Source organism: Sceloporus undulatus, chromosome 2, assembly GCF_019175285.1.
Source record: "Sceloporus undulatus isolate JIND9_A2432 ecotype Alabama chromosome 2, SceUnd_v1.1, whole genome shotgun sequence".
Lineage (NCBI taxonomy): Eukaryota > Metazoa > Chordata > Lepidosauria > Squamata > Phrynosomatidae > Sceloporus > Sceloporus undulatus.
In genome coordinates this window covers 141,408,002-141,432,316 of record NC_056523.1, presented here as the reverse complement: position 1 = coordinate 141,432,316, position 24,315 = coordinate 141,408,002, and the positions used below count along the sequence as shown (strand labels likewise).

The following is a 24,315-nucleotide window of genomic DNA, read 5'->3' as shown; positions in this document are numbered from 1 at the left end:
AAGACTTGCTTTGAACTACCCTTTCCAGACTGGAGCATAACAAACAACTGTTCTCTGTCATTCATTGTGCAGGTTCCAGTCAGCTTCCCAGAAATAAATGTTTCCATTCTGAGGACCTTACACCCTCCCAGTGTTCAAACAGCAAAACATATTTTGCTGAGAAAATGTGGCTCCTTCTCAGCTGATTAGTCCACTTCTTTTGGCAGTGTCAATACGCTTTGCATTTTTCCCCTACCACTTGGGCTTAAATTACAAGTGTCCCAACTTTTTACTCTCAACAGCTCATACACTGAGAAAATGGGCATTCCAAGACAAGAAGAACATTTGTAGAATGAGAATACCAAATATAAGTCGACCTCATGTCTAAGTCGAGGAGAAGTCTTGGGCCAAAAATTATGGATTTTGATGACTCGTGGCTAAATTGAGCATAAAACATAGAGGCATGTAACAAAGGATGTAAAGGACGAAATTTACTGTCTTCATACAGAAATGTCTTATTCAGATCCTTCTAAGCCCAGTTCCTCTTGGCATTCCTTTGAGGGGAAGCAACAAAGAGGTGCCACCACCGCCATTTTCCCACCCAAGCATTCAAAAAGGCCAAAAGCAGCATCAAGTGGAAAGAATAGAGGGGGTTGGTGCTTCTTTTGAGTGCTCCCAGGAAGAACTAAGTTCTTACCTTTTGCCACTCTACTCAGAGAAGAAGAGTTAAAATACACTACTTACATTGACCCATGGATAAGTCAGCCCAGTTTTTGAGGGGTCAATTTTTTGAAAAAAATTTCTAGACTTATACACGAGTATATACAGTCTGCTTCTGTGGCACTGCCACCATCAGGTGTCATTAGCCCCTGGCTGTGTATCTTTTCTCATCATGAAGTACATGAATTATTCTAAGGCCTCAATACCTTGAAGGCACCAAATCCTGTCTAACCTTGGAACCTAAGCACAATCAAGCCCATTCTTGGATGTGAGACCACCAACAAATACCATAGGCTATATTTCAGAGGTAGGCAATGACAAGCCACCTCTGAGTATTCCTTCCCTGAAAAACCCTATGCAATTCATGAGATGCGATATACCATATATACTCATGTATAAGCCGACCTCATGTATAAGTCGAGGGCAGTTTTGGGGCCAAAATCATGGATTTTGGTATTACCGATGGGTAAGTCAAGGGTCAAACACTGGGGCATGTAACAAAGGATCTAAAGGGGGAAACAAAGCACCACTTCCCTTAGTCCTTCTCACTTTCTGGACCTCTCCCAGTCTCAGCATGGAAAATGGGGAAACAAACCTTGGCACACACACACACACACACTCTACCCCACTACCACCAGAATTTCCCAGGCTCATAGGTTACAAATCGGGGTGCAAACCTCTCTCTCTCTATTCCCTTTACCAAAAGCGTTTCCAAGTACTTTTTCACACGGGGACCTATGTGCTTCCATCCTGAAAATGGTTAAAGTGTTGGTATCCCAGAAAAGTAAACAAATTCATTAATGCTTATCACACATAGAGCACAACAAGGAGTTAAAAACACATTACTTAGCCAAGAAAGTGTGTCAAAAACTAATTTGGGTTTCAGACGGATGAGGACAAATCCTGTCGCTAGCTTGGAAATAACTTTTTGCTCATGCTCCAAATAGTAATTTACACACACACATACTCCAGAGAGGGAAGGGAAACCAGGGAGGAAAATCCTCTTTGCCCCAGAAGCTGTTTCAGAAGAAGGCAAGCTGAGATTTCTCTTTGCAAATTCCCATAGAAACACACACAAACACAAATATACACACACACTAGAGAGAAAGAGGAGGTGGCTGGTCCATAAACCTTCCTGGTTTCATGGAGGGCTGAACCTCCAAGATGCCCTCCGTTTCTAGGACATATCCTCCATTTCCCCCTGTACAGGATTTCCAAAACGTCCTCCCTCTTGCTCTCCCACTAGCTGTTCCCTGCTGCTGCAGGAGGAGGAGGAGACCAGCTGCACGAGGGAAAGAGGAGTGTGTGTATATATGTATGTCCCTTTAAGAACGCTGTCTCCCTCTCCTTGGCACAGCAAGGTACCCTGGGAAATCTGAGAAAAGGGAGAATGCAGGACATCATTTTCAGACGGCTGCTATTACGTGAAGAGAGCAAATTCGTGAATGAACTGGACATGAAAACACATGATTATTTGCAGAAATGATTATTCCCTCATTCATCTCACTTTCTGTCTGGATTCTGACCAGTTTGTGCACAGCATCATCTGAAAAGCAATTATGAAATTGTTCCTAATGCTCTGGATGACCTTGCATTGTAACCAGTTTAACCTTCCAATTTTCCCCGTGTGAAAAAGCCCCAAGGCTCATAACTTGAAAAACAGGGTACAAACCTAGGCACACACACTTTCTCTCCCTCTCTCTCTCTCTCCCTTGCCTCACCGTTTGTTAGCTTTGGCTACTGAGGGATAACACACACACATACAGAGGAGCGCGCACACAGGACTCAAGTGGGGAGCTCTTTAAAGATCCCTGGCTACAAAGGTGGGCATTTCTTTTAGGAACTTTATAAGCAGTATTACCATATTGTCCCATATATAAGTTGATCCATGATTTTGGGAGTCCAGTTTGGGGCATAAATTTCTCAACTTACAGTTGAGTATATGTGGTAGCAACAATTGGCATGAAGGCACATTCGTGTGTATGTAAGGCATGAAACAGATGGTCACATAGTTGACATATATGCCACCCTCTGGGACAAATGAAGATATGGGTGAAATAATAGAACAAGGAGGAAAGTTAAATGCAATGAAGTTAGGCAGGACTAAAAGAGAACTGGAAAAGAGCAAGCAAAAGAATCAAAATGCAGATTGTAGATAGTCGGCCCTTGGTATCCACAGGGGATCTATTCTGACCCCCCTCCCATGGGTACCAAAATCCACAGATGCTCGAGTTCTGTTATCCCCAATGGTACGTGGCCACACCACCATTAGGGACAATGGGACTTCAATGGCAGCGCATGCATGTGGCCGTGTTGCCATTGAGGACAGCCCTCATTGTTCCCAGTGGCTCTATTAGAGACAACGGGACTCATTGTCCATAATGGCAGCACAGCCATGTACACATGCCGCCAATGGGGACAGCGGGGGCTGTGCCTAATGGCGACATAGCCATGTGAACCACTGGGGACAATGTGGACTTGCCATTCATGGATGGTTGAATCCACGGTTGGCAAGTCCACGGATACTGAGGGCCGACTGTACAGCGAGACCACTAACCAGGCCCTGTTCAGAAGCCTCTTCCTAAATCTTTGTCTAGGAGTTACTGAGAGTCTGGGGCCAGAGGTGCTCTAGGTAGCTTGCATTCCAAGACAGGACAGGATGAATGAAATGCAAGTCCTGATAAATATGTGTGAATATCTATTATAGTGATTAATTAATCATGTCTTCATATGAAATGATGTTATGTTATATAGGATCCAACTACTAATATAATCAAATGTTTAAAACAGAGGTACATGCATAAGAGACAAAGAATTACTTGAAATGGCCATGTAATGTTGTATTTTTCTCTGTTATCCCACATAATTAAACAAGCTACTGCATCACACTATATCTTCTGGTTGTTGCTAGAAGTGAGCAGATTATGGCTATGGAGACAGCTGGTAGGGAACTTTGAATTCTAGGGGTCAAATTAGACAATACGTTTAACACTTTTTAGAAAAGGGGTTCACCCAAATGGTGAAAGACATCTCTTTATCACAGCATGTGATTTTCCTCATCTATATCTATTGGATTTTGGTCACTGGAAGGTTAATATGTAATTTATATGTCTAATTGTTGAGGCAATATTTCTGAGGAAATCCCATTCTGGGAGGCACACAAGTGTGTGTGTGTGTGTGTGTGAGAGAGAGAGAGAGAGAGAGAGAGAGAGAGAGAGATTAGGGATGAGTAGAAGCGAGTTTCTCCAGGAGAGGGCCTGGCTTGTCATGTGCTTCGCCAAGAGTTGAGTAAACACTTGGAAGCACTTGTTCCTCAGCAGCATGCTGTACTTCCTTTAATGCTGGTGCCCAGATGTTGTCGGGTTGGTTTTTTTTTTTTTTACTTCTGTAGAGCTCATGAGGATCAAGCTGGTCCACATCCCTTTCCCATTTGCACTCAGAACTTAGGGCTATACTTTCTCTGATTGGTTATCTTTCTCAAGACTATTCAGCTTGCAGTCAGACAGAATGCTCATTCTCCCAAGAGAACTACTCTGACATGGATCACGGCAATCCTCTTTCAACCACAAATGTCACTGAACAACACCTATAACAGCATTGGTAAAAAGAATTGGGAATTATTGCCCCATCTCTGCCACCCTGACTGCATCTTCCCATCAACAGCACCTTCATTGGATTCACATTGCCATCTTCTTTAACCCCATAGTGGTGCATGAGGACATCTGCCACAGTTTTTTTCTCAGGATTCCCTTCAATGAGGTCTGGCAGGTGCCGCCGGATCTCCTCAGCTGTCCACACACAGAATGCCCCCTCTTGCTTCTCCTCTGACTGGGCAGTGGGGTAGGAATCTGCATCCTCTGCACTGTAGAACCCCCCAGACTGAAAACAAAGGCAGCACTATTAATATATACCCCTTATGAAGTGCACCAGTCCATCCCCCCAACATAAACAGAAAATTGACAAAACAGGGAGAAAGTCTAATCATGGCCATGATCATGAGCCTTGGAATCTGGCTTGACAATTCACATTCCAAAGTATTTGTTTTGGTGGGATGAGTTTGTCCTGGACAGCCAAAGCCTTTGAGGTTTCCAAGGAAAGTTTGGAGAGGCTGGCTAAGAACCATGTTTATTAAAATATATAGCAGCCAAAACAGCAGTGAGAGAAACTTCCAGTAAATAAAAAGGGTTCTGCATTTAATGATTCTCACAGGCCACCAAACCACCCAAAGAGAATCACAGCCCTGTGGGGAGGCAAACTGCTTCTAGCCCATTATTTTTTGAATGACAAATTTTAATGTTATTATTATTGTGTGCAACTTTAAGGCTAACCAGCACTACGCCCCCCCAACACTGGGAGAGCGAGGGGAAAGGACTTCTGCCCTGCCTGTTGCCGCTTTGTGCGGCGTCTCCAAAGGTAGGGAGGCCGGTGAGAGCGGCCTCCTATAAAGCCGGCTCACCTGGCCCCCAAAGGAAGACGCCAGCACTATGCCCCCCAACACCGGGAGAGCGAGGGGAAAGGACTGCTGCCCTGCCTGTTGCCGCCTTGTGCGGCGTCTCCAAAGGGAGGGAGGCCGGTGAGAGTGGCCTCCTATAAAGCCGGCTCACCTGGCCCCCGGAGGAAGGCGCCAGCACTACGCCACCTATCACCGGGAGAAGCGCGGTTTTTTTCCTGGGTACTGTGCTAGGGAAGGTTGCCCTCCTCGTTAGGAGGAGAGAGTGTGCTGTTCGGTTGCATTGTCAGGAGGAGATTGTGTGGACATGGGTTGTGCTTTGCTTGGGGAGGGGACGGGAGGTGTGGCTGTGTTAAGTGGGGCTCCTATTGGAGTAGTGTGGGGCAGGGGGAGATATAGCGGTAGGAGAGTGGATACTCATCAGAAGGGAAGGCAAGATCGATGTGTAATATCTATCTCCCCTTCCTTCCACTCTCCTAGCCAAAGAGACCTGAGGGTCAGTCCAACCATACCACAATGCTCCTGTGCAATGCCAGGTCTGTAAAGAATAAGACCCACATAATCTATGATCTACTGGAGGATAAGAACTGTGACCTGGCTTGCATTACTGAGACCTGGCTTGGGCCTGAGAGTGAAGCTGTGTGGGCTCAGGCCCTTCCTGCCGGGTACTCAGTCAAGGACCAGATCAGGTTAGGTGGACGGGGGGAGGTGTTGCCTTGATCCATAAGAACACCCTTTCCTTGACCAGGAACCATGTCCAACAACTGAACTTTATCAAGTGTATTTACCTGACCCTGAAGGCCAAGGACAGTCTGGTGATTCTGTTGGTCTACAGGCCACCCCATGCGCTAACAGACTCCCTAGCCGAGCTGACACAGCTGGTCTCGGAGCTGGTGTTGGAGACCCCTAGGCTCTTTGTGTTGGGGTCTCAACATCCCCTTCGAGGCCAGCCATGGTCCATCTGGTGCAGCTCGGGAGTTCATGGTTACCATGACTGCCATGGGCCTGTCCCAACTGGTTTCAGGGCCTACGCATTCTGCTGGTAATACGCTCGATGTCGTCTTTTGTATGGACATGGAGACTCCGTGGGCAGAGGTTACTAATATTTCTGCCCTGTCATGGACGGACCATTTCTTGGTCGAGGCTGAATTCAAGGCATCCACCCATATCCCTCCCGGGGGTGGCAGACCTATTAGGATGGTCCACCCTCGAAGACTGATGGAACCCAAAAGGTTCCAAGAAGCCCTAGAGGGGTATATGGTTGGAACTGACGGCGATGCTGTTGATGCCCTGACTAACATCTGGGACACTGATCTCTCCAGGGCTATACACAGTATCGCTCCCAAGTGTCCTTTCCGGCCTGCTTCCAATAAAAAGCCCTGGTATACGGGAGATCTCAGGGAAAGGAAGCGGGCTGTGCAACGACTAGAGCGCAAATGGCGAAGACATCAGCACTTATCTGACAAGGCACTCCTAGAGTCCCTCTTGAGGGCCTACGGAGTGGCAATTAGTGCAGCAAAGAACTCCGTTCCTACCTCTCGGTAGATTCCAGTTGGTGCAGCTGGGGGACTGTTGCTCCGATAAGAGGGCCCTTACATCTGGGGTCCCTCAGGGAGCGATTTTATCCCCCATGCTATTTAACATTTACATGAAGCCGCTGGGAGAGATCATCCGGAGGCACGGGGCGCGGTGTTATCAGTACGCTGATGACACCCAAATAGTCTTCTCTGTGTCCCCGACTGATGCAGTGACCAGAGATGGCATCTCTCCTCTTAATGCCTGCCTGGAGTCGGTAATGGGCTGGATGAGGTAAAACAAACTCAGCTTGAATCCAGAGAAAACAGAAGTACTCGTGATAGGTTCCCTGGGGCCAGGGATGGATATTTGTCCACCTGTCCTGAACGGGGTCACGCTCCCCATGAGGGGCTCTGTTCACAGTCTGGGGGTGCTCCTTGACTCATCGCTCCGCCTTACATCGCAGGTGGATGCGATAGTCAGGAGCAGTTGTTATCAGCTTCGGCTGATACGCCAGCTGCGACCCTACCTGGGCCGGGGGGACCTTGAAACTGTGGTACATGCCCTGGTAACCTCTCGGTTGGATTTCTGTAACGCGCTCTACATGGGGCAACCCTTGTACCAAACTCGGAAGCTACAATTGGTGCAGAATATGGCAGCAAGGCAGGTCACTGGATGCTCCAGTCCAGGGCCTGCCATATAACACCTGTTCTACAAGATCTTCACTGGCTGCCTATCCGCTTCCGGGCACAATACAAGGTGTTGGTTATCACCTATAAAGCCCTAAATGGCTTGGGCCCAGGGTATTTGGAGGACCGCCTCTCCCCATATAGTCCGCCCCGCGCTCTCAGATCGGGCAGTAAACACCTGTTAAGAGTTCCTAAATTTAGGTTTGTCTCCTCTTCTCAAAAGGCTTTTTCCATCGCAGCCCCTCAAATCTGGAACTCTCTCCCAGATGAGCTCCGCTCTGCAACCTCCCTAGATCTTTTTAGGAAGAATCTAAAAACTTTTCTCTTCCGGCAAGCCTTCCCGTAAGTGTCCTGATGTTATCTCTCTCTCCTCTCTGCATTGTGTCAACCTTTTGTTATGTATTCTGATTTAATTTGGCTTTTATGGATTCGTTGCAATATTTGAAATTTTATACTGTTTTTAAGGGTTGGGGTGGGTTTGTATGGGTGGGTTATTGGGGGGCTATTGACTGTAACTTTGTATCTTTTGATAATATTGTACACCACTATGATCTGCCAGGAATAGCGGTTTATAAATAAATCATTCATTCATTCATTCATTCAACCTATCACCAGGTTTTCTTGGCAAGATTTATTCAGAGGAGCTTTGCTTTTGCCTTCATTTGAGGCTGAGAGTATGTGATTTTGTCCAAGGGTTACATGGCCGATAGGGAATCCTGGCCTCCAGAGTTGTAGTCTGGTACTCAGACCACTACAGACCGAGAGGTGATCTCTTATGTGACTTCTGCAAGATTTGTCAGTGCCAAATACAAGTGGCAAACAAACATACTAATTACTAAAATCAGGAATTGGGAATCTTTGGCTCCTGAAAGTTTTCATCTCCCATAATTCCTTACAATTGACCACGGTGGCAGGGGCTTCTGGGAGCTGAAGTCCAAAACATCTGCAGGTATGAAAGTTTTCCATCCCTGTACTAAAGAAGGATCAGATATATGTGGGACTATGCTTCAGTGGCTAATGAACTTTGCATGAGCCCAATAAGAAATTGGGTAAATTTTCAATTAACTGGAGGATTATATATTTTTGTTATGCCCATCCTTTATACACAAGCACACATATATGCATTTATGTTCAAATGGTCCCTTACATTTTCAAATGTTACCATTTCACTCAAGGTTTCATAAGTTACAACTAGAGGTATAAAACTGTTTTTCCCTCCTCACTGCACATGATGGTGAGAGGATTTTGAGGATTTTTTTCAAGGAATATTTATATTTGTGATGCAATATTTGTGCTAATTTTTGCACAAATCATGACTGATTCTGTTTTGTTGCAGAAACTTTTAAAAAGAGCAATCACTGGATAGGTTCTTTGTGTTATTTTCAGCAATGATCCTACCTCTCCATGCTTACTGTATGTATGTGTGTGTCCTTTGCTTACTTTTAACAGAAGTTTCCTGCACAGATTACAGAAAAACTGACAGAAAAAGCACGTCATTTCATTCTTGCCCAGAATTCAAAAACACTTACTGTGATTGCTGAGGTGGCTCATCATGTTGAGATATCCTCTCCTGTCAAGGCCAAAAAAGTGGCAAATATCCTTCATATTCCTATTTAGAATATGCTTACTTCTGTCCCTCTCCCCTTAGAGATGGGTAGGCCTGGGGGGTGGGGTGGGGACAGGATCAGAAAAAATCAAGTTTTGTGCTGTCATCCCCCCATAGGCTTTTTGGTCTGGCAAAATAGGAGAAAAATGTATTATGGAATGTTTTCCTTTATAAAATAAATAAATAAAAATAAAATAAAACAAAACAAAAGGTTTAAAACAAGAACTTCATAAATATACTTCCCCAAAATCATTTCCAAAAACTATGTCAGTGGAAGACTATGTACTGTATCAGATTATTACAATTCCTGGACTTTACTTCCTTTTCTGAGTTCTTTCTATACAAATGAGCGTACTATGTCTTCTTGACATGATGAAGAATTAGCACTGATCATAGAATTTTCTCACTTTTGTTAATTTTGATGCTTTCTTTTGTTTTTATCATGGGGAGGGACTGTTTCTCAAACTAGAAAACTCAAAGAAGTTCCTTATAATTCAGGTTTTTCTTACCTTACAGCTCCATTTGTTAAAACATTTTTTAAAAAAGTTCCATTTGTAATTTTGTTCTGAACAAATGGTACTTTCAATATAACTATATAACATTATACCAAATCAATTTACATATAATACATTTTATGTTATTAAAGAAACAAAATGAGTTTCAGTTTGTAAAAAGATGCTAATACTGTGTTTTTCAATTCTTCAAAAAAAAAAAATCCTGCTTTCATTTTTTTTCAGCAAAACTAGAAAGGAAACAGTTTCTTTTTTCTCCTTGCCTTCAAAATGTCCAGGAATTAGACATCTCTAGTCTCCACACCTTCCACCAAATTTCTGAAGAACCCTAAAACATTCATGTATTTCAAAGCTAATCCAAGCTCCTCTCTCTAGAACAGGACTGTACACCTTGTGACCTATACCAAGCTGAATGTGTCTGAGAGGATAGAAAAGAAGCTCTGTAGTTGAAGGCTTTCATGGCCAGCATCCATACTTTTTTGTGGGTTTTTTGGGCTATGTGGCCATGTTCTAGAAGAGTTTCTTCCTGACCTTTCACCAGCATCTGTGGCTGGCATCTTCAGAGAATTTCTATGTCAGCCACAGATGCTAGCAAAAGGTCAGGAAGAAACTCTTCTAGAACATGGCCACATAGCCTGGAAAACCCACAAAAAACTAAAGCTCTGTAGTTGTTTGTTTGTTTTGTTTTGATGAAAGCAAATAATAGAACTTATATTACTTCCAGTTCAATAGCCAGTGTGGCATAGTGGTTTGAGTGGTGGACTGTGACTCTGGAAACCAAGTTCAATTCCTGCACAGCCTTGGGAAATCACATGCTCTCAGTCTCAGGGGAAGGCAATGGAAAACTTTCTCTGAACAAATTGTGCCCACAAAAAATCTGATGACAGTTTTGCCTTAGAATCACCGTAGGTTGGAAACAACTGGAAAGCACACAACAACAACTTTCAGTCCATGAAGGTGAGAACTGAGAGCACAATTAAAAATGGAGATGAACACTGGTGGCAACCCAAAGACCAGCCAGCTTCTGAAGGCTGTGAGGTAAAACTCTGAGGTGGTAGCTTACCTTGTCACTCAGGTCCCTGGAAACATACAGCAGAATATCAGCCGCAGTGTCTGCAAAGAATTCATCGCCAGAAATCTGTTTAAGATACAAGGAAGTTGTTATTCCTGGGAGAATGAAATTTGGGGGGGGGGGGGGGGGGGGGGGGGGGGGGGGGGGCAGAGTGGAGTTGGCTAAAAACATCTTTACAGTTTACAATGTAATGTGGGAGGGGATTGATGCTTTAATGCCACAGGGAAGCAAGAGGAGACCTAATATCCAGATCAGGACTGTACCACTCTTGGAACTGATAGAAAAAAGACTTTGATTTGCCACTGAAAATTCACTTGCAAGCTCAAAGGCCTTTCTGAGGAGAGAAGTCTAATGGCGGGAGAGGTTCACACCCAGGTCATTCAGCCCCAGGGCATTTGAGGAGCTGTAACCTAGCAGTGTTGCCAATTTCCAGGGAATTCCCCAGTTTCCAGGTAATAAAAAGCTTTTCCGGGTAATTTCCAGGTATAAAAAAATTATGGAGAATTTCCAGGGAATTAAACCTTCCCGTTGGGTAATTAAAAGCCTTTCCATTGAAGGGGAATTATTTCACTTCCCACCCACCCCCAAAAATGGCCAAAAATGCCTTTCCCGCCCAAACAATAGCTGACCCAGAAGTCCCTGCCCCCCCAAAAAAATAGCTGACCTGGAAGCCCCGCCCCCTTTTGCCTTCCCATAGTGCTTTGCGGCCCCTTGAACCAGATGTCCCGCCCCCTGACCCGGATGTCCCAGGGAATTTGGGGGAGTTTCTGGGGTTTTAAGGGGGATTTCCTTCGAGGGTGATTGGCAACACTGTTGCCTAGTGAAGAAATGATAGGAACTGGGAGGATGTATGCCCTTTTCTTGGTTCTCTCAAGACACTTATGGTGCAAGCATTTCCCCACTCTATAATCTCAAATGAAATCAGTGTAGCTGAGAAGTCCATGGGGTGGTAAACAATCAGCCTGTAAACATCCTGCCCACAAAGATCACACTCATGTCCTCCCACACAAAACTGTGCATACCTCAAAATTTTTTTGCAACAACCAAATCTATTCTATCTGGGTGGATAACATCATCCACAGCGAACCCTAGCTTAAATTTATTTTCAAAAAACTTGTGATCTTAATGTGAGACCTCCTTTACTACGAGCAGGAGACAGAATGTAAAATGGGGGCACCAGAGGTCATCTCAGCCTATGGGGAGGCCAATAATCCAAACAAAAAGGCAGCACAGAGGCTGTTTTAGTGGCTTGCTTGGCTAATTCTCTAAAGCAGTATGAATGTCCAGAAAAAAGAGAAATACACGAGATTCCACAACAGAGGGGAAATTCACCATTTGCCACCTTTCTCCCCCATGTAACCCAGCATAAGATTCTGTTTCCTGTCCACTCTTGCCTGAAAAGAGCATTGTTCATTCCCCAGTTTTACTGGCCCTAGTATGGAGGCTCTATGACATTGCTTAGAGAAATCTTGCTGGGCAATATACCTGAAATGCCTTGGCATAAGCTGCTGCCAGTTGTCCTTGATCATACAGCATTTTTTCAAAGTGAGGGACATGCCAACGCTGGTCAGTGGAGTAGCGATGGAAACCCTGAAGAAGAGGAAGGTGGGGATCATTTTTGCCCAGTTTGGAACTGTGGTTAAATCTCCCACACCTCGTTTTCAGCTGAAATTTTTATTTGTGCTAAACCAGAATTATCTTGACTTCATTCAAAAGTATAGACAAACCAAGTTACCCTAACACAGAGGTTCCAAAACAGCCAGTAGATTCCAGTGAACAGGGAGGCTGCAATGATTAAAAAGCTACCCATGCAAGTCTGTAACAAAACATAGCTTACAGTGGTGCTATATGCATGTTAGGACAATACACATGCAAATCACTCCTGCATTCCCAGGCTCACACAGTATATATACACCCAATTTTTCCAGGCAAAGCATTCTCTGAAGATGCCAGCCACAGATGCTGGCAAAACGTCAGTAAGAAACTCTGCTAGAACATGGCCACATAGCCCAAAAAACCCACAAAAAAACTATGGATGCCGGCCATGAAAGCCTTCGACTTTACCATATATTTTATTTATAACTAAATGCTGTTGAATTGTCTGAATGCCATTGCATAAGAAATCAAAATGTACCACCCATGCACAAGGAGATATTGGCAGTCCCAGGAAACCCCCATGAAGATGTATAAATCTAGACCAAATAAACAGGCAGGGTGGGTAGGGAGGAAGGAGGGAACAACTTAAGAAGGACTATTCCATGAAAACACAATTCTAGCTGTTGGTTGAGAGTGGAGAAATAACCAGTAGGAAGGATAAATGGAAAAGAGTGGCTGAAAATGGAAATCAGAGAAACAAATGCACAGATGTCTATATATGTGCATTCAAGTCACCTGCTGAGTTATAATGACCCCATGAATTTCATAGGGTTTTCTTAGGCAAGGAAATACTCAGAGATGGTTTTGCCAGTTCCTTCTTCCAAAATATAGCCTATGCCAGTGATGGCGAACCTTTTACAGACTGAGTGCCCAAACTGAAAAGTGTTCCTACACCAGGTGTCACCCAGTGCCAGGGAGGGGACTTCCAGAGGATGGGAAATCTGGGGTGGGACTTCTGCCTTCTGGGGGCAGGACTTTGGGCGGTGGGATTTCCCTGGAAACAGTTGAAGGCCCAGGAGGGCGGAGGATGAAAGGAGGAATAAGGGAGTGCCTGTTCCTCCTCCTCCCCTCCACTGTTCCGGGCCTTCAGCTCCCTCTCCGGAGACAGTTGAAGGCCCGGGACAGAAGAGGAGAACAGACATGTGCTTGTTCCTCCCCCCCATCCACCCTCCAGAGACAACTAAAGGCCCAGGACAGCCAAGAAGAGGCACATTTGTTCCTTCTCTTTCCCCACTCTCCTGGGCCTTCAGCTGCCTCCCAGGCCTTCAGCTACCACACCTGTTCCTCCCCTTCCCAGCCCTCAAAAATGGCTTTGCATGCCATCTCCAGCACACATGCCATAGGTTCACCACCTCAGGCCTATGCTATGTTATTCACTGGTGCTCTCTCATACAAATACTAACTAGTACTGATCCTGCTTAGCTTCTGAGATCAGACAGGATTTGGTGCCTTCAGGGTATTTAGGCCAGTTGATGAGAGAGATCTTGTTGTCATTAGGTTCTGCTTTGCACTTAGCCACCGAAAGAAATCAGCAGAGAAATTTCAGGTTTAAATGCAGACAGGGATGGACATCCCAAAACAGCATAATGAGAACTGAGCATAGTCAGCAAATCCAGAATGCTGACTTGCTGTGAGGGACGGGGGATAAGAGAACAGGATGTATGTGAGGGTAGAATGGCTTGGCTGGAAACCTGAACAGAAACACTGCACACTACAACATTTTGTGATCAACACATGGCCTACACATGCTTTCAGTCCAGTTTCTCCAGGTGCACATGTTTGTCCATGATAACATTTCTTTACTTAATCTTCTCTCCAAGCATCTAAAAACTGAAACTTACTTCTATCTGAGCTCAGGATAAGAGAAAACTAGGTTTAAAATGTGTTCAAGAATTCCCCCTACTGGCTGGCGTTTATGAATCCTGTAGTCACAGGCTGACCTCAATCCCAACTGAGTACCCAGCTTTCAGGGAATATAGTAGTTCCCCAGCAATGGTTGAAATATAACCAAACCACCAAAAATCTCCCAATAATCCCTCTAGCACTTCCACCAAATCTTACAGCAATTCATAGACTCAGCTGTCCGCCAGGGTCATGGAGAAGTAATTTTCATGGAGAAGATAACACACAAACAGCCTCCCCACATGCAATCCTTGCCAGGTGAATGGTATTCCTTTCTCCCTTGTTTCATCTAAACAGGTGCTTGGCAAGTTGTGGGGATGTGATTTTGACTGGGAAGATGATATGTTGAGGGAGGGGCAGACTGAAAAAAGTGTTACTGGCAAACCCTTTACTGCAAAAATTGGAACCCACCAAACTAAGACTACCCTCCCTTCTTGCCTGGGCAATATGATCATGAATGCCACCATATGCCATCATCTTGAGAGTGTGCAGGGCCATCTGAAGAGCCCGGCCTCCTTCAGAAGTTGACCGATGAAGAGCCCAATAGGAGAAGAGGAAACTCAAGTTGACTGCAATACAAGAAAGTGGACAAGTCATGAATCTGACACATACATTCATGCAGAGCTATCTTCTGCTATTTGACTAGGGAAAGGAACCTCTGGCCCATGGATGGTAAAAGGAATCCTACTGTTGTTAATCCTGGACTAACCTGGAGTTGGGAATTTGGGAGACTCCGAGAATCCACCATATTCTTCATCATAAGACTCTGAGAGTTGCTGGAAACATCTTGTCATTACCTCCTTCGACGAGGGGGGTGTTTCCCCCCCTCGGACACTGATGTCTGTCCTGGCTAACAGTGCAGACAGGATATTCTGGCTATTTTCCAAAAGGGTTGCTTTGTTCCGTTTCCACTGGAGGAAAAGTAGTTGTGAGGAGAAGACATCCAAGTCATTGTTTTACTACTCTTTGTGCCTTTTTCTTCACCCAACCATCAATCTCCACTGGGGGGGGGGGGGATCCAGTCCTTTCTCATGCAGAGAGTGATTTCTCGTATCAAAGCAGAACATGCTGTGTTGCTCCAGAGAGTTGTCTGGCTTTTTCACTGAGAACATATCTACTAAGCATGTATCCGGAGATAAAATATCAATACACAGGGGCAATTCACAATGTGTGGCTTTTAGGGACGTTATTGCTGACATTGCCACAACTCTCTGTAACTTGTCCTAGAAGCTTTCCTTCAGCAGCCATGATGTCAGAATTGGTCTCAAAATGTCAACTGATACCCTCATCAACCACAAAAGTGTTTACTGACAAGAGTACATTGTTTTAATTAAAATAAGCCTTGCAGATGCTTTCAGGGGTATCCACCAGCATGCACAATACAAAGAGACAGCAACATTCACTCATTTCTAGCTCACACTGATGCAACATGGGGAACCTCTATTTATTAACCAGCTTCTCTCTCTTCAAGTATTGATAGCACCGATCACTAATCTCAACAGTCCAAATTAGTCCACTTTCCTCTATTAATATTTTTTACACTTTGACCTCTGGCACTCTTAATTCACTATAGCCCTGTACAGACCGGCCTGAAAAGCCAGCCTGGGGGACGGAGTCGGGACGTAGCATCCTGACGATGCATGCCTGACTCCACCTCCTGATGCCACACACTGTTCCAGATGGCGCGCAATGTCATGGTGCACCTCTGGCATTGTGCCTGATGACACAGCGCTGAAGGAGCACCATATAGCCCTGCCACCATGGCTATGGCGCCCTTTTGAGGGCACAAAAAGGAGCCACATTTTGCGGCTCCTTTTTGTGCCCTCAAAAGATTGGATCAGGGTCATGGCGTGAGGTTGCTGCAGCCTCGATCCAACTTGGAAAACTGTGGCATTCTGCTGTCCCTTCGGGGCCATCTGTCGAACGCCCCTGAGTCTTAATTTATAACACAGTCCTGGATACTGAACCCCATACCTGATCTAGGATGCGGAGCAGAACAGTTCGAAAGCCAACCTGGTAAATACCATCCTCGGGAGGGAAATAGGTCCCCCCTACAAATGGTTTCAGGTCAGGAGTCAACCATACACTCATTGGCCAGCCCCCTCCACTACTGGTTGCCTGCAGAAAACAAGATGGGACATGTTAAGATTGCTTCTGCCACCCCTTCACTGCCACCCAGAACAATCAAGAAGAGTTTTTTCCCATTTTTTCTTCTTCTGGCTCCCCAAGTACCACCTCTGCACCTGCACAAAGGTCATGTAAACTTTATCCACATCCGGCCGCTCCTCACGATCCACCTTGATGCACACAAAGTTCTCGTTCAAGATTTTACCAATCTCTTCATTCTGGAAGGATTCTTGCTCCATCACATGGCACCAATGGCAGGTTGAATAGCCAACTGAAAACAAATGTTATCAATTAAAGAAAGGCTTCCTGATGAACGAAGCAAACTCCAGAAATTATTTTTTTATAAAATGTACTTCTAAATAGTCCAGAGAGAGATAGTCCAAGGAGAAAGGCCACAGCTTTGTCCCTCTGCAGATATATAATTTAAGGGGTGAGCAAATAAGTGGGGAAGAATATATATCTACAATAATAAATGAAGAACAGGGCTTCATGAATCAAAGTTGACTGTAAACCAATGGAAAAGTTCTAGCCCCGCTAATAAATACAATTCTAGAATAATGTGTCAAGAACTCTTCTGAAAGCAAAGAACTAATATACAGTAGCAGCTGAAAGTGAGCAAAGTGAATCTAAGAAACATGATTAATAAGATGTTTCTGTAAGAAACTATGACTACAGAAGTTAGTTTCTTTTTTAAAAATGTTTTAAAAGTTGCTTTTTAAAAAATGAAAATGAACAGCAAAGAGGGCCAGAAACATTTTCCCTATTCCCCTATTTATTACATCAACAAAATATGCCATAAAAATGTGCAAGCTGTTGAATTCTTCAAATCTCTTCATCAGATTAGGTAGTACAAAAAATCATGGGGTGGGGAATAAACTGATACAAATACATTATTGTACGTGCAAACCATGAATCCAGAAAGAGAAGCATCAGAATACTCTAGAAAAAGGAAAGACAAGAAGGCATAACTTATGCCACCTTGAAGTGAACAGAGAGAAATTGCCCAGGGGATGAGGGTCTAGTTTTTACTATGTTTCTTCTTCTAAATGCAAATTTATTTTCTCAGATTTCAAGTAACTCTCAAGGGAATAGGTAACTTTGCTTTCTTTTCTGTGTCTTAAGGAACTTATATATATACACACACAACATATGTACATATAATTTGTGAACATATGCATAAGGATAGCATTAAATGAAGTAATTCCTTTATTACCTGATAAAAATATCAATTTATCCTCTTTCTTTGCTTTATCAAAGGCTTCCTGACCCCATGGGTACCTAAAGGAAAAAGAATGAGAGAAAGATACTGGGATTTATTTCTGCAGTTCATCATTTAATATGCCTATGTATATAATAATAATTAATAATTTGTTTTATTTATATACCGCTATTCCAAAGATCATAGCGGTGAACAGCAAGTAAGCTAATTTGCCCCCAACAGTCTGGGTACTCATTTTAGCGACCTCGGAAGGATGCAAGCCTGAGTCAAGCTGGGGCCCTTTTGCTGGTCTTGAACTCGCAACCTTGTGGTTTTGAGTGAATGGCTGCAGTACAGGCATTTAACCACTGCGCCACTAGGGCTCCTTGATATGATTAAAGAAGTTGGTTGGAAGCATGTTGTTGCTTAAACCAATGTTTCTTCTACTTACACATAAGCACATTTAAGTAGTGCAATGTCTATAAAAGATGGGCACATTGTCCCTATGCTTGGCTGTGGAGTTTAACCTTCCCATCCATAAAAGGCAGAAGAGAATAGGCAGAGAATCACAGAGCTCAGTGCAGAAAATCCAACTAGAGCATCTCCAGCATCAGGTAACTGTCCAGCCTACTTCTGAAGACATACAGAGAAAAAGATACTACCAACTCTAGAGGACTGATTCTATTGTCAAATAGCTCTTACTGTCAAGAAGTTCCTTCCAACATTTAATCAAAATCTACACTTCTGTAACTTATTCTAAATAGTAATGCCAGCATAGCTGTCCTGTGTTGGTAAGTACTTACAGGGAGATACACATAACTCCCTGGATGTGAGAGAGAGTTATATGACTTAGGAAGAAAATGTTGGAAATAAAGAAGCATTAGTGCTTGTAAAGTGAGAGAGGGGACGCTAGGGAGTATGCCTGTCTTTTTGGTTGCATTCACACTGCAGAGATAATCCAGGTTGTCACTGTTCTAACTGCCATGGCTCAATGCTAGGAAATTCTGGGGATTCCTGTGGCACCACAGCTCTCTAACAGAGAAGGCTCAATATCTCACAGAATTACAAATACCAGAATTCCATAGCACTGAGTATGAAGACACACCCAACTAAAGGTGGTGGCAGGTTTGGGTGTGCAACGCCAGTACCCTGGTGAGAACAAACTGTGATACCCAAAAAAGGATCTGAAGCTGGATGTAAAGTTTAAAAGGGGGAAATTTAATTTAAAGGACAAAAATAAAAGGTCTTCTCCTCCCCAGCTCTAAACAAAAGATACTTTACAATTCAGCTTTCTTCCAGACGACATCTTTCTGGGTTCGATGTAGTTTGCTCTCCTCACTCAATGGAGCTGGTGCAGGGTCTTTCAGCTCCTAAATTTCTCTATTTTCTTGCTGATGGTAACTAATTTGGCTGAGTTGGTAACTAATTTGGCTGAGGTGTAAGAAATGCCCTTTCCGGCTGTCTGGGCCTGCTTGCCACCAAAAGACAGCTCTCTGCTTGCTCTCAGCAAAGTCTGCTCCCCAACTAAAAACCTCTAGCTACAGCACAGCATGCTGGGAAAGGGCAAACCAAACCTGGAAATAATGCAGGGGAAACCTACAGCTCCTCCCACAAACTAATACAATGAACTTTTCTACACTAAAATAATCTATGGCCTGAACCAATGTGAAAGAAAAGGCAGGGGAAAGTCAATCAGTCCTGGCAGGACATCACACTGAGCCATGGCAGTTAAAGTGGTGTTAACCTGGATTAATCCTGCAGTGCAGATGCATCCTCTGTTTCTTTCTAAAGTCAATGCACTCAAGCTATTTTGCTTCCTTCCTGACTGTATAATTCACTCCCCCCCCCCAAAGTCTCTCAGAAAGTTAGTTAGTTCTTTGTCTGGGAAGGGAGTGTCCATGAAGTGCTAGCCTCCTAATAGATGCTTGCTAAAACCCATAATGAGAGACAGCCTTTAGGAGCTCTTGTATCAAAGTGTGTGTAAACTTCTTCTTTTTTTGCCCATCTCCTTTCCTATTTCAAGATGGATTTCCTGAAACAATAAATGTTGCATTTTCCTTTTTTACCTTACATGAGCATCCTGAGTACTTTCTACCATAAGCTTATATTGTACTAGCTGCACTGCACCCTGCTTGATATAGCTAACAAATAGTCCTACAGAAAACAACTGACAAGAGCAAGAGCTCTGCCAAAGCAGCTCATCGGCCAGAACTACTAGCCTGAGCATGCTGAGGGCTGCATCTGTGTATGTGTGTGCTCACACTTATGTGTGTACTGTTGTTAAGGTAAAGGATCATTTAGTACAGGGAATAAATAGGGTGTACACTTAATTAGAATTCAGGCTGGCTGTTGACTTTAAATCCTTATGGACCATCAGAGACTTAAGAGCAGGTTTCTGAATATAAAATAACAACAGAAAAGTTCTGAAGTTCTGTTCTGCAGGAATTGGAATGCCTGCATTGGAAAATTTCAGATTTCACAACTCTGTTTCCACTAGGAATGGGAACCAAACAGCGCCCCAGAAGTTGTTGGACTGCAACTCCCAGCATTCCTCACCACAAGCAATGCTATTATTCAGTCCAACAGCATCTGAAGAGGTACACTTTGACCATTCCTGAATTACATTGTCATGATTGTCTCAGTATTGCAGATTATTGAAGGAGATTAATCCTTTTGAAATAAAATATAAAACTACACCTGTTCTTCACTGCTGTCATAAATTTGTACACTCTGCTCAGGAGAATGGAGTGAAGTTCCCAAACTAAATGTACTTGGTTTGCTCACTTTTATTCACTGTAAATTTACTATTTACTCCATTTATAACTAAGTTTGATAGAAGTACATACAGGTTGAGCCTTATTCAGAATTCCAAAATACTCCAAAGACCAAAACTCTTTTTATGGGTGGCTGCCATACTGGCACGTTTGCTTTCTAATGGGTTAATGTATACATACTTCGTATCATACACAAAAATATTTTAAAATACTGTATAATATTATTTTCAGGCTATGTGTACAGGGTATATATAAAACATAAATGAATTTTGCATTTCGATTGAGTCAGCAGCGTCACTGGAGAGTGCAGGGGGCAAGTCGCACCGGGTGACACCCCAGGAAGGGGGGGTGACACCTGGTCAGCTGTCCCCCGCATGCACCACTCTGCCCCCGTGTGTGAGCCACTCCATCCACAGCTCATGCTGTTTTGTTCCCCCGCACCACTCATGTACACCATCCTGTCTTTTTCTGGGGGCAGAGCTCCCTGTGCCAGTCCCCATGTGTGCGCTGCTCCATGTCCCCAAATGCACTCCATCACCATCCCCGTGTACTGCTTCTCCCATGCACTGTTCCCTCCTTTTCCATACTGGCATATGCGTTGGGGGAGTGGTGTGCATGGGGGGCAACACAGGAAGAGGGAGTGCATGCCATCCTGGAAGCCCTGCCCACCAGAAGTCCCGCCCTGGAAGTCCCACCCCAGATATCCCCTGCTAGCCCTGTCCTCATGCAGGAACACTGCTGGATTGAGTCCCATTTCCAAGATATCTCATTGTGTACATATTGGCAAAAACAGATATTCCAAAATGCAAAAAAATCTGAAATCCAACACTTCTGGTCCAAAGCATTTCAGATAATGGAGACTCAACCTGTATATACAACACCGCATACAATAACATAATCATTTACTTTTTTAAAAAATCTACAAACATTAAGAGTAGGTTGAAACTAATAGCATGAAGGACTAAACATAACAAAAGACAATTAAAAGCCAGAATTTTTTAAAAAAATTAAGACCTCTCTGAATAAAAATATTTTCAAAAACAATTTGGACCCAATATTTTTTTAAAAAAATGTTTTGTAAAAGTGGGGGGAAAGGAAGCTTTTTTCTTTAATCTTTGATCTAATTGTCTCCTCTGCCTCTAACAGTTATTTTGTAGTCCTTAGCTTTTCAGATCTTTCCAGGCATAGCATTACGAAGTTGTGGCACCATCAGTGACAAAGTGCCACCTTCAATGCCCAACTGTGACATTTCCAGCAACAACGGAGGTCAATCTAAGCATTCAAAACATTTCATATAGGTATTTATTACTCTCTCGCATTCCCTCTATTTCATGCACATTCAATCTATGGCCCAGGAAGCTTATAGCCCAATTTAAACAGTAGCAGAGACTTGAAATGGAGAGAAGGGAAATTATTTTTAAAAAGAGGGCAACAGGACCAAATATTGTTATAAATACTTCAGCTTCACTGCAACTGTGGATGAGGCCACAAAAGATCTGAAAGCCAGGAGTGGGTACTGCATGCCATGGGAAGGGTTTCAGCACACATGAAGAAGAATGGCTGGAACTGTTTGTAATCTGTAGTACTAAATGAAAATTGTGATCTATTTATTTTCTTAAGAACAGAGCCTGTGAAATTCCAATACTATTTTCCCCACAGTCTATCCATCTTTCCAAAAAGAAACTCTTACCAGTCAACAGGATTATGGGCATGTTGAAGGAGGTAAGGGGACTTCTCATGAATCAGACGATTAGTGTAGAGAGCGTCACTGGAATGGCTGCCCTTCCCTCCTGTGGCCATTGCTAAGGCTGTTCTCAGAAATATAGTTCTGCAACAAGAAGCACAGACAGAAGGCTATTAGCTGAGCTAATCTCCAAAGCACCAAGATCTGGATTGGTTCCCAGTGCTAGTCCTCTTGTGAGACTACAGATATCCTGGAGAGATCAGCATCTGGGCAGACTCAAGTCTGCATTGTGGGTAAATACTACAGATTTGTTTCACTAATGAACACTAGGATAGTGTGTAATGAAATGTAAGTCTCAAGCTGACTTTGGGGGACTGCTGCCAGACTTGAGCTATATATAGTGATTTCAGGTTCTCCTAGTGTAGGCCTAAAGAAGCATGTCTTGCTGTTACACATGAGCTGTAACATAGCTGAGGGATGAGCCTTTCTTCTAGTTGAAGAATTCAGGACACCAAATTCTCATGATGCACACACAACAAGACTCAATAGTTTCTGGACACAGAATGTTTATAATGGTTTGTGTGTTGCTGTTTCCAGCTTAGGGCAAATGGAAGGCAAATCTATCACAGGATTTTGTGGTGTTAAGAATTTGTGACCTGCCCAAGGTTACCCCATGCGTTTCCATGGCCAACCAGGCAATCAAACCCTGCTCTCCAAAGTCGTAGTCCAATGCTCAAACTATTACCCCACATTGGCTCTCTATGATACACACAACAATAGCAGGTTATGTTTTAAAGAATAGAATTATCACCAGTTATAAAGACTGTGTTCACACATCATGACCAGGTATGGTATAGCTCATAGGATGTGTGTCCCTGTCTCTGCTAACAAGCCATCATGGTTTGTTAAAAAAAAACCCAAAAAAAAAGAGGAGGGGAGGGGAGGGGAGCAGGGAGAAAAAAAAGAAAGAGAGAGAGAGAGTAACAAAATGCATACTGCATCTCTTTTTACAGTGGTAATACTTTCAGTATATATACTTATTCTTGGTTTGTTATCAAGCCACAAACCATAATTAAAGCCCATGATTTGTTGTTGGCTTATTCATTTGGGCTTATTTAAACCATGATTTATTGTGACCTCTAAAGCTGTATCTATGGATTATTTCTTCAGCTCCTCACCATGAAAGAATGGTAGACAATAGGGGTGCAACATAAACCAGGTGAAGACAAGCCACGGCTTGGTTGTCTGTCATGAAATTAGTGGTTTAAAAAACTTACTGTGACATGCAAAGGTAAGTTATAATGGTTTCTCTCTTGCTCATCCATTCTTTGGAAACAGCTTGTGCAAGATAGGTTTGTTGGCTGCTTCAAACACTGTGCTCAGAAGGTTGATTAAAAGCTTTCTTTTTAAGCACAGCTCTTACAAAATGGCGGTTTAATGAAGCTCACTGCTATTAGGCTTCATGCTGTTGTTTTGTGTCCTTTTTGTTTTGTTGACTTTGGTCCCAAATACACTGCAGAAATAACCCAGTTTGAGATCACTTTAACTCTCCTGTCTCAGTGGTGGAAAATTCTGGGAACTGTAGTTTTGTGAGACATTTAGCCTTCTCTATCAGGGAGCTCTGGTGCCAAAATAAACTACAATTCCCAGGACTCCTATTTATTATGAAGATATGAACAGACTTCAACTGCAATGCATCTACCTGACGATAGTCCTTCATTTAAATCTTCATTCTCAGATACACCCCCTACATCCAACAATTACTTCCTCAAGCAATTCCAAACTCCCCAGTAAAAAAAATTCTGTTCCTCAAATTTTAATCATACATTTATAACCATAATACATTCCTCATATTCTGATCCTATGTAAGAGTTTCCTCATCTGCACTTATTTATCTTCTTCACAATTATTTATCACTTATTAAGATCTTAACATTTTCTGAGACTTGTACAGAGAGAACACAGAGAAGACAGTCCTTACCGACATGCTCATAATGTAACAAATAGGTCATAAAAGGAAAAATGAATGAGGAAGGAAGAGAAAACCAAGCCAATTCAGGCACCAGTTCTTCAAGTTAACAGTCAAGGTCAAGGGATAAGGAAAGTTCTAAAGTCAACAAAGAGTGCATCTACTGTACAATGATTTCCTTAATCCAGAGTATTATGGAGCTGCCCCAAGCTGTCACAATGCAGGCCAAATGTATCTAGGTGGGCCAACAGGCAACACTGCATCATCCCACTGGCCAGCTACCCTTGGGCCCACTGCCACCGCCAGCACAGCTTCACCAGCCAAGCTCCCTATGAGAACCTGGCTGTCACTGTCACATCTGCTAAGGTCAGAATGAGGAACCCTACCATCTGATCAACAAGCAGGGGGTTGCTCTATCCCCTCCTCGTGAATCACATGGGCATCAAGTTCTGATCTCAACAGA

The 24,315-nt window shown here is 43.5% G+C and overlaps 1 protein-coding gene across 1 annotated transcript in view; it reads right to left on the bottom strand.

Annotated features, from left to right (window-relative positions):
* SPATA20 (spermatogenesis associated 20) overlaps nt 1-24,315 on the bottom strand; it is a 66,063-nt gene that overhangs the window by 31,535 nt on the left and 10,213 nt on the right. Inside the window, 9 exon segments of the mRNA XM_042451490.1 lie at nt 4,366-4,578; nt 10,535-10,609; nt 12,029-12,133; nt 14,540-14,670; nt 14,811-15,012; nt 16,076-16,219; nt 16,345-16,499; nt 17,442-17,506; nt 21,891-22,028. Coding sequence (XP_042307424.1) covers nt 4,366-4,578; nt 10,535-10,609; nt 12,029-12,133; nt 14,540-14,670; nt 14,811-15,012; nt 16,076-16,219; nt 16,345-16,499; nt 17,442-17,506; nt 21,891-22,028 — 1,228 coding nt within the window.